This window comes from Theropithecus gelada, chromosome 9 (assembly GCF_003255815.1).
Source record: "Theropithecus gelada isolate Dixy chromosome 9, Tgel_1.0, whole genome shotgun sequence".
In the NCBI taxonomy this organism is placed as follows: Eukaryota; Metazoa; Chordata; class Mammalia; order Primates; family Cercopithecidae; genus Theropithecus; species Theropithecus gelada.
The window spans coordinates 23672277-23687511 of record NC_037677.1 but is presented as its reverse complement, the minus strand read 5'-3'; the positions used below and the strand labels follow the sequence as shown (position 1 = coordinate 23687511).

At 36.4% G+C, this 15235-nt stretch overlaps 1 protein-coding gene across 1 annotated transcript in view; it reads left to right on the top strand.

The window, feature by feature from the left end:
- Positions 1-15235, top strand: part of MYO3A (myosin IIIA) — a 267913-nt gene that overhangs the window by 183406 nt on the left and 69272 nt on the right. Inside the window, exons 19-20 of the mRNA XM_025396931.1 lie at positions 1424-1634; positions 4701-4848. Coding sequence (XP_025252716.1) covers positions 1424-1634; positions 4701-4848 — 359 coding nt within the window. The remainder of the gene's footprint in view (positions 1-1423; positions 1635-4700; positions 4849-15235) is intronic.

The following is a 15235-nucleotide window of genomic DNA, read 5'->3' as shown; positions in this document are numbered from 1 at the left end:
TTTTTTTTTTTGAGATGGAGTCTCACTCTGTCTCCCAGGTTGGAGTGCAGTGGCACAATCTCTCCTCACTGCAATCTCTGCCTTCTGGCTTAAAGCGATTCTCCCGCTTCAGCCTCCCGAGTAGCTGGGACTACAGGTCTGTGCCACCATGCCTGGCTAATTTTTGTATTTTTTTAGTAGAGATGGGATTTCACCATATTAGCCTGGCTGGTCTCAAACTCCTGACCTCAGGTAATTCACCCACTTTGGCCTCCCAAAGTGCTGGGATTATAGGCGTGAGCTACTGCGGCTGGCCTATACTGGCATTTTTTACAATTTTGAACATAGAGAAACAATTTAAACATCCGCCAATTTAAAAATTATTGCTATATTATTGTATTTGTCAGGATATTATGTGCAAATTAAAGCATATTTACAAAAAATATTGAACAAAATGGGAAATGCATAAGATGTTATATGAGATAAAATGTTTGTACAGACTAATGGTAGTAAATATGCCTGGAAGGAAAGAAATGCAGAATGTTAACTTAGAAGGTAAAATTTCTGCAATGAGCCTATAGTACTTCCACGATATGAAAAAATATAGGATTTAACAATCTTAGCACATAACCAAGAAACATCTTGTCACAAGTGCTAAAAGTTAAATTTAAAATGTTCAAAATATTTTAAAAGAAGAACAACAGATTTGAAAAATTAGCCAATCTGTCATGTAATAATTTTGGTTAAAGATGTTTATTATATTCAAAAATGAGTTTTGTTCACTGAGTTAAAGTGTTGTTAATTTTAAATTCCCCATGAAATGTAATCAACATTAAATGCCAAATAAATGTTTGTTCAAGCATCCAGTTTTAACATAATTTAGTAATTGAAGTATGAAACTAAAAAGTAGGATGATATGTACATGAATGTCAAGTATAAGTACATGAATGTCAAGGTAAGTTTATGCTCTTTCTGTTGTGTATTGCAGAAGGTACTTGAAATACATTTATTGAGGTATACCCCTGAAGTCTATGTAACCTTCCAATTAATTTCTACATTTTTAAAATGTGTATGTAATAATGATATCCAAATTATGCCAAAGCTATTCATTATATTTTAAAATTATTTAGCATAATTTAGTGAAAGTATGTTTGACATCACATAAACAACCACTTGCTTGTGCAGCTGTATTCCTCTGCCAGCCAGTGTGATTTGGGTTGTGTTGTAACATGCAGTAGCCTAAGTTTAACCAGCTGAGAAAAGTTGAGAAAAGTGATCAAGAAGAGACATAGGACTCATGTTGAATAGTATCATATTTTTACGTTACATAATCTCCACACATTTAATTCACGTCATTTGAAGAAGGCAGATTAAGACATTTTCATTTTGGGGGAGTGACCTCATTGCCATAATTTCTTCTACAATGCATCTGTTTGTTTTTCAGGTGCTTCTTTGCTTTGTATTCAGGCAGATGAGCTACAAGAAGCTCTCACCTCCCACTGTGTGGTCACTAGAGGAGAAACAATTATACGACCCAATACTGTAGAAAAAGCTACCGATGTCAGGGATGCCATGGCTAAAACCTTATATGGACGTCTCTTTAGTTGGATAGTCAACTGCATTAACAGTTTGTTGAAGCATGACTCATCACCAAGGTAAAAATTTTTACAGAAACATTTTTTCCCAAATGTCAGGTGATGTAAATCTATTTTCTAATTGATTGTTTTGTATAGATCTCTTTCAAGATGTTTCTACAATTGATATAATTAAATTATCAAAATTATAATTTAGTAGATAAGCTTCACTTCCTAGTAGTTCCACCTCATAATGCCACTTAACTATAACACTTTTAAACTGCTGCAACATAAAACCTGTAGCAACATAAATAACACAATAAAAAGTGAATTTTTAAAATGTGATATCTTACTATCAACTAATAGGTTTTTTAAATTAGAAGTTGTACCACGAAGCATATACCATTTTATGCTTGTATAAAATGTCAGCTCAGCAGTTCTTTGTTTTTATTTTGGGGGTTTAAATTAAACCTTAAAGATAAAGGAAAACTTTATTTTCACATTTTAACTCTCACTGTAATGCCATTACAGCCTCACTGTAACTCCAATGAAATTTGGTTCAGAAATGCACTAGATAAACGTAGGTAATAGTAAATGGCAGAGCCATGATGTAAGCATTGTTATCTGACTGTAAGTCTAGATCATTCCTTCTTCAAGATAATTACAGCCACCATTGATTGAGTGCTCTCTATAGGCAGGGCTTATACATGGACACAAGTCCTTACATCTAAAGCTTTGTTCTGTGATAAATGCCATTTTGCATGTGGAAAAGCAAGATGGATGCCTACCATAAGATCACCTCATTCACACTTGCTTACTAAGCATAAAAGACCATTTATACACATTTCAAGTATGCAATTCATTATTTTTTTCACTAAAATACATGCCACACCATAATACTATGTATAGTCAAACTGTCTAAGAGCTTATCCATTATTTCTCCATGTTCTTAACTTTGTGTCTCTCAAAATTGCTTCTGTACCTCCTGGGTACTATCTATACCATTTTCCCATTATGATGTAATGGTCAAAATGGTTGTATGTTCTGGTATGGTCATCTATATTATGTCAAGCATTCATATGAAAATGGAACAAATTCAGGGATTTTTATTATCTGTATATTCCAGAAAATGTAGGCAAGATATTTAGAGATTTGGCCTCATTTTGTTAATTATCATCTGCATGTTTGGCACTAAATGGTACCTACCCAGAAAGGGGATCTACTATATCCACTGTAGCCTGTGTACTAAATGTACATATACTAAATATACTAAATGGCAACTTTCCTTTCCATTCACTAATGAAAACCATCCAACTCTTAGATTTTAAAAATTTTTACAGAAAGTTTAAAAACTAAAGGGAGACCATTTGAAATAATGTAGTTTAACTTTGTTAAGTTGTACACTAAGTTTTTAAACAGCGTATGTTGTATGCTGGGCTTTGCCACTAACTCGTTATGGGACACTGGGCAACTTACTGCATTTGTCTGGGTCTTTCCCTCCTCAACTGTTAAATAAGGGCATTGAGCCTGGCGCGGTGGCTCACGCCTCTAATCCCAGCACTTTGGGAGGCTGAGGCGGGCAGATCACAAGGTCAGGAGATCGAGACCATCCTGGCTAACATGGTGAAACCCCATCTCTACTAAAAATACAAAAAAAAAATTAGCGGGGCATTGTGGCGGGTGCCGGTAATCCCAACTACCCCAGAGGCTGAGGCAGGAGAATTGCTTGAACCCGGGAGGCGGAGCTTACAGTGAGCCAAGATCGCGCCATTGCACTCCAGCCTGGGCGACAGAGCGAGACTCTGTCTCAAAAAAAAAAAAAAAACCAAGGCCTTGAATGACAAGTCAGCGGTCTTAGTTGTTGGGTGTATCTTGGAGCCTTTTAAGAATGTCTTGAAAACTGCCTATTTCCTTCACTTAAAAATAAAAACTGGATATATTTCTATATCCCCACGAAAATATTGCACACTTATGATTCCAGTCCTCTTGAAAGCCATTAACAGATCCTACTTTAAGAATCTCTGAACTGGATTATTTGTAAGGTCCCTCCTGGCTCTAACACTTTTTTATGCAGTGAGTTAAATATTTATCTCTGTGGGATCCTGTGGGGCAAAGAGATTGTAAAAGGATAATAATCTTTACTAAACCAGCATAAGTTTTAACTAGACATCTTGCCTCATAAAATAATACAGAATTATTATTCAAAATAAGAACTTTCAGATATACTCAGATAGCTTTCCTTTTGTCCATCCCAGCACATATTTAAAGTATTCTGCAGCCTGGATTTTGAATTCTGTTGCTTCCTCCAAATGTAGGGCGGATCCTTCAGCTCACAGTGTGCAGTTGCTGACTGTCATTTCCAAATCACTCCTTTACATAATACTAAGTGTAACCTAAATGAATACCTAAATGATGAACACAACGAGAACCTTTTGTACTTTCTTTTAAAAATTCACATCAACATAACTCTGCAATGTATATATTTCTTTGGGGAGGAGTAAACCTTTTAACCAATAGTAAAAAAAAAAAAATGTATTTGAAATACTTAATTGTAAAATAGAATCTAATTGTAAAGTATTTAAATGTAAAAATAATCCCTATGTATTTGTATCTTTCTCCAGGTTGCCATTTGTTCTATATTAAAAAATTATGAGCAAATGATCCAAAAACAATAACAATTCTTTAAAATAATTAAGATCTTTTTAGTAAGATTTTCAAAATTGTTCTCCTAAAATGAAAAACTATACGTTTTAACAGAATTTTTGCTTTTCTGGGACAGTTTTTATTGAATATGTTTTTGCCGTGTTCTAATTGCTACTCAGGTTGTTCTTGTAATTCCTGACTCACTCAAGCCTGTGACTTTGTTCTTAGGAGAAGAAAAGGTTTCTTTTGTTTCAGTATATAACAGTATCAGAGTAGTTTCTATAGTTCAAGGAAAATACTGTTCCATTTTCATATAAAAATCAATATCTGCCATTATCTTTATGTGCTATGGAGAGAAACTATTTCAGTTAAGAAAGTTTCACTCTAAGTGTATGTTCTTATAGTAGTTTCTTAGCTCAATCACAAATGGTAACTCTAAGATTCCCTGTTTTACATTACCTCTTCAGGAACTAACTCAAAATAATGCCTCTTCAATTCTTCTAGTGGGAATGGTGATGAGCTGAGCATTGGCATTCTTGATATATTTGGCTTTGAAAATTTCAAAAAAAATTCCTTCGAGCAGCTGTGCATTAACATTGCAAATGAACAAATTCAGTATTATTATAATCAACATGTGTTTGCATGGGAACAGGTAAGTCTAAGTACTTACTATAAAGATGCATGCATGTGTGTATTATAAGCAGACTTGTACAAATGAAGCAGGACCTTAACCATAGACTTAAAGCCTTAAACATTTTAGAAAGACAAAGAAAAGATTTTATCTCCACGTCCATAGTAAAAACAAATAAAAACAAAAAAACTGGCGTGAATTTAGTGTGACTTCATATGTGATGTTAAATGTCCTCCATTGATAATCGGTACACTCTTCTCCAAAACTTACAATTCTGAGCCTTTGTAAACAAAGAAATTTCCTTTGAAAATTTAAGTAAACAGATATGTCCAACAGTTTTTCTTTCTGTAGACTACATAAGCTGAAATTCTGTTTAAAATTTCAATATCCATCTAAAAGCCATTAAACTTCAGAATTCCAGTAGCTAGGCAACAGAACATAAGAAAATAGGTTTGATGCAAATGCCATGAAATGATAATTTTGTACAGGGTACAATGTGTAATTTATGAATCAGCTTCAAAAAATATTCCTCCGTAGAGAAAAATCAGACTTACTTAAATCACATTTGATGAACTGTAATACTGAGTATTTTAATTATTTTATTAAGTCTAAAAGAGTCGTATTTAATATCATCCAGTATGTCATTTGTCTCCTTCAAATAATATTATATTGTTTTGCATTTAAATTAGAGGTACATGAACTTCATTTTATTCAAAATATTTAGGCTTCTTAAGAATTTATTTTGGAATTACATTTTGAAAACTGTGGTCACAAAATAAAACATTGCGATTTTGACATTTCTTAAGCCAAAAGAAGACATAAATTTAAGACCATATCTAGTTGTTCAGCTCTCTTTCATCTATCCCAGAATGTTCCATCAGATATTAATTCCCTCTCCCTGTCTGCCTCTTCTTGTCTCCTTCTCTACTCCTCTCCATCGGTGCCCTCCCATAGCCTAGATATGTGAAGAAATCTCTTTAAAATCTTAAAAGCAAACAGAATAAAAAACAAAACCCTTTTACACTCTGCTTATCTCTGTAGCATGGTCCTCTCTCTTCCCCTCACAGCCAAGCTCCTTGAAAGCATGTTCAGCACTCACTGCATTGCGTTTCTTCCTTCCCCATCTGGTACACTGAGGCGTATCTGGCTCTGACCTCCCGACTCCCCTGGAATAGCCCTTCCTCATCTCATCAGTCATTAGTTCATTTTTGTCTTTCTCACTAGGCTGTAAACTCCTTTAGGTTATATATTGTGTCTTAATTCTTTTTGTCTTTTTAGAGGCTGACGTGTAGCAAGTGCTCAATGAGTATTAATTAAACTAATGTTGCCCTGCTTTAATGCTTCACAATACTCACAGCATCCATTTGAGCCAGAGACCAAAACAAGTACAAAATTTTTGGTTTGAACTTTTTGATATGATCTATCAGAACTGCCAGCTTTATGGGACCAGGTGCATCCCCATGCATTGCTCATCTGATGAGTTACTGACTTGCATTGGAAGACCTCTGTTGTTCTTTTGGTGGTTGGGTAGACTCTGGTTTTAGCCTTAACCAAGGTACAGCTATTTCAATAATTATTGCTTTTTACTTTTTATAAAATGTTACAGTTTATAAATTGCTTTTTTTTTTTTTTTTTTTTGATACTGAGTCTCATTCTGTCACCCAGGCTGGAGTGCAGTGGGGCAGTATCAGCTGACTGCAGCCTCCGCCTCCTGGGCTCAAGCAATCCTCCTGCCTCAGCCTCCCAAGTAGCTGGGACCACAGTCATGCACCACCACACCTGGCTAATCTTTGCATTTTTTTCATGGAGACGGGATTTCACTGTTTTGGCCAGAGTGGTCTTGAACTCCTGAGCTCAAACAATCTGCCTGTCTCAGCCTCCCAAAGTTTTGGGATTACAGGTGTGAGCCACCAAGCCTGGCCTACAAGTTGCTTTGATTGCTAGCCTTGAATTTCATTCATGATCCCAATGCTCTTAATTCTTTTGTCTATGGGCTTGTTAAACAATTATTCTATAAAGCCCTTTAAGATATTCTTGAGAGGATTTCAAAATAAAACAAACTCAAAATTTCCCCCAACAAAATAAAAAAATTCAACTAGAATCCAGGATTATACAAACCACTTTGAGGAACTAAAACAATTTCCAGTATTTTCAGGTGACTTCCTAGAGTAACTACCTAGGAATTTCTGCTTCGTAATTTTATGAAGTAGACATTGGCAGTTGAGTATGATCAGATTGATGAATGTGTTATCCAGAAGATACAGAATTAGTCAATGACTCTCTTGATTTTAACAGGTGAGTGTACTTGTTTTTTCTTTCTAACACCCAGGTGAAGGCTGAAAATGTAACTGAGAAAAGCTAACTAACTATATGTATTAACTATCACAGACACAGAGCACACTTACACTAATTTCTGTAAATGAGAAACTGCTATTAAATCTTGAATTAAAGTCATGGTCTACATTTTTTGGTAGAATATAATCACAGATTTGACCTAACTGAGAGCTCCTTGGTTTAATAGAGCCATTATTGCCTATCAGAAAGAAATAGTGTTCTCACTTTCATGAGATGTACAAATGATCTGGCCAGATCTCAGCACAAGCCTTGGGCAGCACCTTTACAGGTGAAGCACTTCTGTTCTTACTTAAACCAATAAACATTATTTTTATTGACAGTTCTACAACACTAGAACATAAATAACAGTCTGCTGAAAGTGTTTTCCTATTTAGTCCAATTTCAGTGTATTCGTAATAGAGAGTGGGACACTCCAGCAAAGCTATTTACAAAGGTATTTTGAATATCATTTTCACGTTGCCTTCCATTAGAAAAAGATCAATAAACTACAATTAAATATTTTTAGTGAAAGAATTTATAATGGTGACCTAATCTATAGCATGCAGAGTAGATAGTTTTATATTTCTTGGAGTTGTTTCCAACTGTTTGTATTACTTTTGAAACATTTTCCTAATTCCAGGAATTTCTGTTATCCACTCACTGGCAGCTATACCTCCTTTCTCTTCATAACCTACTTTCCTATGGACAGTTACTATATGCCTCAGAATCTCTTAATAACCACCTGGAGCATCCAATTTGCATCCCTTTATTTTCCTTATTATCTAGATATTTAGAATGTTAAGAGAGCTTGTGTATAGAAGCATTATTTTTCTATGTGTAAAATATGTAGCTCCTAAACTTTTTCTGGAGTTTGATATTTCATAGTATTTGAAGCTTTTACAGTTTCCCAGTACTAGAAGAATAATTTTATGTATATTTATTTTAATAAAATCTAAAGATACTATTTGTATCTGAAAACAATAGTTTGAAAATTAGATGGTAATCTGTGTTCTCATCCTGCAAATAGAAGATGATCAGCCAAGAAGTGAGCTGTAATTATTTTAAAATTTAAGACTCAAACTCTTCTAAATGAGTTGCAGCTGAAAAGTATATAATTTACTCTCAATTGTGTCAATTCCATGAATATAGTATTCATATATCAGCCTTTGCTATTACATTCGTACACCATTATTGTGTCATACATTGTCAACTTCCATTTTCTGAGAGGCTTTTAGTTTGCATCTCAAATGGCAGTTATCCCATTTCCAAGAAGGAAAGCATGTTTCTCACAATAGCCTTCACACTGAATTTCCACGATAAATATAAAGCCAAGGTTTCGGTTTTGTTTGTTTTCTGGTTTTCTTCATGGGAAAGGGAGCTCAACAGTAATCAAACTGTGATATAAGGACTGAAGTTCTCTGGAATCATCTACCTCATATTAGAATCCCGCATGAGAAATGTACATACCTTATCAAAAGTATTCTCATGCTGCTGCTATAGTGGTGGTTTTTGCCCTTTGTCTTCATTTTGCACTGTGGTATCATCATTGTGGTATAGAACATACAAAAGAAATGATCCCTGCTCCCTAGAAGTTTACACTTCACATCAAGGAGAGCACACACAGAGGACTGGTCAATCCTGGGCATGACTTTGAATTGGAACAAATGCCATTGTTCTTAAGGGCCAGTGAGCACCTAAAACATGTGTATGACACTACAGAGTATTGTTCTAGAATCCTGAAGATTCACTCCGCTTATTTATATGTGCCTATTTGTATTTTGGATAAGCTTTCTTCACCCATTAGAGCAGCACATCTGACTATTAACTGAACTAAAGTTTGTTTTTAAAATGAGCTATTACTATTTATTTCTGTAGAAGGATGAGCTTTTACAGGCATCATTTAGAAATGCACCCGTGGGTTTAGAACTGAATGTCAGAAATCGTTTTAGAAGCCGGAGACTATTTACAGCGCATAGTGGAAACAGTAACTGCAGTTATGGCTCTGGCTTCTCTTGCAGAAAGTAATGTGTATGACTGTCATCTCCAGCTGTTCACATCCTAAAGTTTACAGTGTTTGAGATTTTAAATGTGGGGCTCCAACCCATAATTTGTGGCAATTACAAAGAATAAAAATTCACTTAATATAAAATACCTACATTTTCAAAACTTTTTACATTATAAAGTAAAAATAACCAGTCATCTGATTTTTAAAAATGTGTGGACAATTAAAAACAAACCCTTATCAGGGTCTTCCCATTGTTTTGCTCAAAAGTGTGAAGTCTAAGTCCAACTTTCTTGCTTATTAAGTCATATGTGTGTAAATGGTAACATTTGTCCCATTTTAGCTCTCCAAGTAATCAGCATTTCCTTTAAACGTCAAAGCAGCCAAATACATTTGAGAAGCCTTTAATACAACAAATCTTCCTTTTTAAGTGCTTGACCAAGTGTTAGGTTATTGTCTGAGACCACATTTAAATATTCCTTAAAAGTTTCACACACTGAAGATGGCAGCTGATGTCCACGTGGTTGGGTGTTTGGAGGTGTGTCGGGGCCCTGGCAGCAACTCTGGCCTGTGGACCTGTTGCTCTTCTTTCCCTCTGGCTTCACAGACGGCCTCTCCGGCTCTGTGTTCCTCATCCCTGCTAAGCAGCTGCGTAGCACACTTAGTCTGTTTCTCTTTCATTGGTGAAGCTTGGTCGACACCCTTAATGTGATGTGGGGATTTGTGGTACTTATTTTGATAATTTAATGATATTCTTAAAAGTTTTTTTTTTTTCCTTTTCTGAGTTGGGGTCTTGCCCTGCCGCCCAAACTGGAGTGCAGTGGCACAATCAAGACTCACTGTAGTATCGAACTCCTGAGTTCAAGTCATCCTCCTACCTTGGCCTCCTGAGTAGTTGGGGCTACTGGCATGTACCACCATGCCTGGCTAAATTTTTAGAATTTTTGATAAAAAGTAATTCTCAGTGAAATACATAGTTCGAAGCCTAGATCCATATGATAGTATTGTCATTTTCTACATGTGAGATTAGAGCATACTGTTGACAAACCAAAATACAGTTTTTTGGTAAAGATTTAAACATGACAGTAATGGAAAAATAGTTTAAGGTGAAAGAGATCCTAATATATAGAACACTGTATTTCTGAATTTCTGATCCGAATGCCTCCTTATTCTAAGCTGATACCTATTAATACAATATAAATCTGTAAAATCCTTTACATCTCTTAAATGGTTTTGAGAAACAGGTATCATATACAAAAAGTGACTAAATTGGAATTTTCATCTTAGCATGCATTAGTATATATTTTTCTGAATAAGGAAGCTGCTAAGGGAGAAATATTCTAAAACTCATCTCTTCAAATTTTAATAAAATATATGTAAAATAAAGCATGAATATTTTATTAGGAATTTCCAAAATACTTTCTCATTAGGTTATTTGTCAAATTCTGAATTATGACTTGTGTCATCTCAAGTTAATGATGGCCAGCATTCTCTGCGACTTGCTATTAACATTAACATAAAAACTAACAGGATCATCAATATCAGCTTTGAATAGAAAATGCAGGAAGAAATAGATTTCAAATCATAAATCTTATTTTATAATGAGTTCACATTTTTACAGGACATATATTATCACCATTTTTTAGAATTTAAAAAAATAGTTATTTCATTAAAGTGTTATTAAAAATATGTGTATATAGAAAAAGAGAATGAAAAATCAAACATGATGATGTGTTAACAATTACGGAATAACCACCATGTAAAGGGTACACAGGAGTTCTTTGTACTATTCTTGAAATTTGCTGTAAGTTTTAAATTATTTCAAAATGAAAAGTGGCAAAAGTTTTTTTTTCCTCTGTAATAAACATAAAACATACTCAGTTCATCCTGAGTTCTGGTAGCACCCTTATAGAAATCTTAGATTTTCAAGCTTTAAAATCTTTCTGTTTGATAAAGGAGGATTTTTGTCAATGGTTAGAATAAGCAACTTCTTCTCAATGGTTTCTGTCTACCATGGGCAATGTTTTCATGAATAGGCACACTCATTTGAGCAGTGGTGAGTAGGAGTTCTTTTACTCAAATACAGACTTCAGGGACTACATGTGTCTATGTAGCTTCTTTCCTGTTGCAAACATTCTGTCCACAGTCTTAACCACATTTATTCATTGAGTTTCATAACATATCCAAGCAGTTGTGCATTCTGAAATATTAGAACTAGAAGAAACCTAAATAGATTATCTATATTTCATTGATTAAAATGACTCCTTCTCTTCAACTGTGATTTGCCCAAGGTTATAGGACAGTGAAATGAAACCAGGACCAAAGTAAGGGGCTTCTGACAGCTATCCATGGTTTTTCTCATGAACAAATAAGTAAGCAAGGACCAGGGATCTAGTAATCTCCTGTGCAGAAGAAAAAGGTGCTCTTTCCTTCTTTTCTTTCTTTCTAAATAGATAAAAGCACCCTTTTCTTCTGCATAGAAGATTACTTTACTGGAATAATCTATTAGATTACTAATTATTAGGTTATTATTAAATCACAAATTATTAATTATTTATTAGATTATTCATATTGGATCAGAAAGAAGGAAAGAAAAGAAGCATAGGTCAGTCTTAACATGAAAAGCCAAGGAGAATCAACATAAGGCAGGATAGAAGAAGGTAGGAAATCCCAGGGAGCACTGAGGCTGGCAGCAGAGGCCAGCAAGGGTTATGACAGCTGGAGACCCCTCACAGGAAGGAACTAGAACTAGAAGGTGGAATAACTGGAAAGGAGAATACAGCCACAAGCAAAGAAATCTCAGACATGATTTTAGGTTGGAATGGAAAGGCAGAGAGCATCTTTGCCACGCCCTAAAGAACAGAAACTCAGCCGGGCACACTGGCTCACACTTGTAATCCCAGCACTTCGGGAGGCTGAGGAGGGTGGATCACCTGAGGTCAGGAGTTCGAGACCAGCCTGGCCAACATGGCGACATCTCATCTCTACTAGAAATACAAAAATTGGCCAGGTATGGTGGTGGGTGTCTAGAATCCCAGCTACTCGGGAGGCTGAGGCAGCAGAATCACTTGAATCTGGGGGCCGGAGGTTGCAGTGAGCTGAGATCGGGTCCACTTCACTCCAGCCTGGGTGAAAGAGCAAAACTCCATCTCAAAAGAAAAGAAAAGAAAAGAAACTCTATCTTTCTGATCTTTAAATTCTACCTTCTGCAGCCCCACCTACCCCTAACCACACACAGAGTAGGCACTCCTCGAACATTTCTGGAATTTGAGTATATCACATCCTCTGCAGTGATCTGTACAAAGACAGCATCACAAACCCCAGGTGAATTACCAGTGCCATCTCATGATATGAATCTCATTCTTCCTCCCATGACCTAAAATGGGTAGGACCATAAAAAAGTGGACTAAACTTATAAAAATAAAAGAGATACTGATTTATGACTTGAAAACAAGAAATACAGGAGAATATTGAGGGTCATATATACCAGCTATTAACATTTCCCCATTCTGGAATATCTACAACTGCGGAGCAGTGTCAAATGATGAACTTGTCTATTGGAGAAGGCTATGACATTGTTCCCCAGGTGTAAGTTCTGTGAAATAACTAAGTGTTCCCTGTCACTGCATGTGCTAGCCTTTTATAAAAGAAAGATGTCACGAGCCAAAGTACTCAAATCACTTCAATTGGTGACTTTGGAAGAATCTTTTTAAAACTTTGGGCTTACATAAAACTATCAGAAGGTAGTAGAAAGTGTTCTCCTATAGTAAAATGATGAGGTGGTGTGTCAGGGGGAGTGGGGAGAAGACTATTCCAGAACCATCTATTGTTTACATGAGGATGTAGTCAGCCTACTTAGGCAGTGTTCATCTACTGCTATCTGGATTGGTGCTAAGAAATAAAAACACATTAAGTACAGATTGGCTGGGCATGGTGGCTCGTGCCTGTAATGCCAGCACTTTGGGAGGCCAAGGTCCGCAGAATCACTTGAGGCTGGGAGTTTGAGACCAGCCTGGCCAATGTGGTGAAACTCCATCTCTACTAAAAATACAAAAATTAATGGGGCATGGCAGCATGTGCCTGTACCCAGCTACTCAGGAGGCTGAGGCATGAGAATTGCTTGAACCCAGGAGGCAAAGTTTGCAGTAAGTGGAATTCGTGCCACTGCACTCCAGCCTGGGCCATGGAGCAAGACTCCATCTCAAAAAAAAAAAAAAAAAAAAAAAAAAGACCCACACAGTAAGTACAGGTTGATTGGTCTGGTGTGTACTAATGTAGGTGATGAGACTACATAAAAAAATAAAATTATTGTTGATTCTTAAAGATTTAGGTAGTACATGGAAGGGCAATAAATATTCATTTTTGAGTGCTAAAGTTATTTGTGAACTAGAAATATAGGTTATTCTATATTTTAAATTATCCCAGACCTGGGTAATTTCAGAACTTCAACTAAGGAAACAGAAAGATTTGAAATAGTTCACTGTTGCAGGAAGTCAGGGACCTCGAATGGAGAGACTGGCTGGAGCCATGGCAGAGGAACATAAATTGTGAAGATTTCATGGACATTTACCAGTTCCCAAATAATACTTTCATAATTTCTTATGCCTGTCTTACTTTAATCTCTTAATCCTGTTATCTTCATAAGCTAAGGATGCATGTCACCTCAGGACCACTGTGATCATTGTGTTAACTATACAAATTGATTGTAAAATGTGTGTTTGAACAATATTAAATCAGTGCACCTTGAAAAAGAACAGAGTAACAGCGATTTTAGGGAACAAAGGAAGACAACCATAAGGTCTGACTGCCTGCAGGGTCAGACAAAAAGAGCCATATTTTTCTTCTTGTAGAGAGCCTATAAACGGACGTGCAAGTAGGGAAGATATCGCTAAAAAGATATCTTTTCCTAGCAAGGATTAATACTCTGGGAAAGGAATTCATTCCTGGGGGGAGGTCTATAAATGGCTGCTCTGGGAATGTCTGTCCTATGCGGTTGAGATAAGGACTGAGATATGCCCTGGTCTCTTAGAGTACCCTCAGGCTTACTAGGGTGGGGAAAAACCCCGCCCTGATAAATTTGAGGTCAGACTGGTTCCCTGCTCTCGAACCCTGTTTTCCGCTGTTTAAGATGTTTATCAATACAATACGTGCCCCACTGAACATCGACCCTTATCACTAACTCTGCTTTTGCCCTTTGCCTTGTGATCTTTGTTGGATGCCTATCAGGAGTTTCTGATTTTGCCCTTGTCCTGTTTCCTCAGAAGCATGTTATCTTTGTTCTCCTTTTTGCCCTTTGAAGCGTGTGATCTTTGTGACCTAATCCCTGTTCTTGCACCCCCTCCCCTTTTGAAATCCTTAATAAAACTTGCTGGCTTTAAGGCTCAGGTGGGCATCCTGATATGTTCACGGTCCTACTGATATGTGATGTCACCCCTGACAGCCCAGCTGTAAAATTCCTCTCTTTGTACTCTTTCTCTTTATTTCTCAGCCAGCCAACACTTATGGAAAATAGAAAGAACCTACGTTGAAATACTGGGGGCAGGTTCCCCCGATAGTTCACCATTATTCAAGTCCATCTTCCCAACGAATGGTACCTCATTTAGGTCTTCCAACTGCATTTTTTATTATTAGAGATCTGACTTCTAACAATGTTCTAGAATTCTGTTTAAAGTCGAATTCTAAGGAATACTTGAAGACTGTAGCTTGTCATATCTCAAGAACCTGCTGATAAGATTATGTTATGATAATAATATCATCATCATGGTGACAGAAGGAAAAATTTTCAAGCTTGGGGCTTACATTTTTCTTCAAAATTACTCATATTATTGAAAGGCAAGAGAAGTCTTACTTTGTGTGCCACAGAGAGGCAATGCAAGAGCAATAGAAGCAGTGTGAGCAAGCTGACAAGGAAGGGGTCTAGACCTCCAGGCAAGGGCTGCAGAAACCACAGCTGATGTTGTGACTGCCCTTGTCAAGTCAGTCCACTGAGATCAACACTAAAGAGGATGATTTCCCCAGGAAAGTCACTCAAATGCCAGCTTCATGAATGGATTCCTGTAGAATGTAGTCACA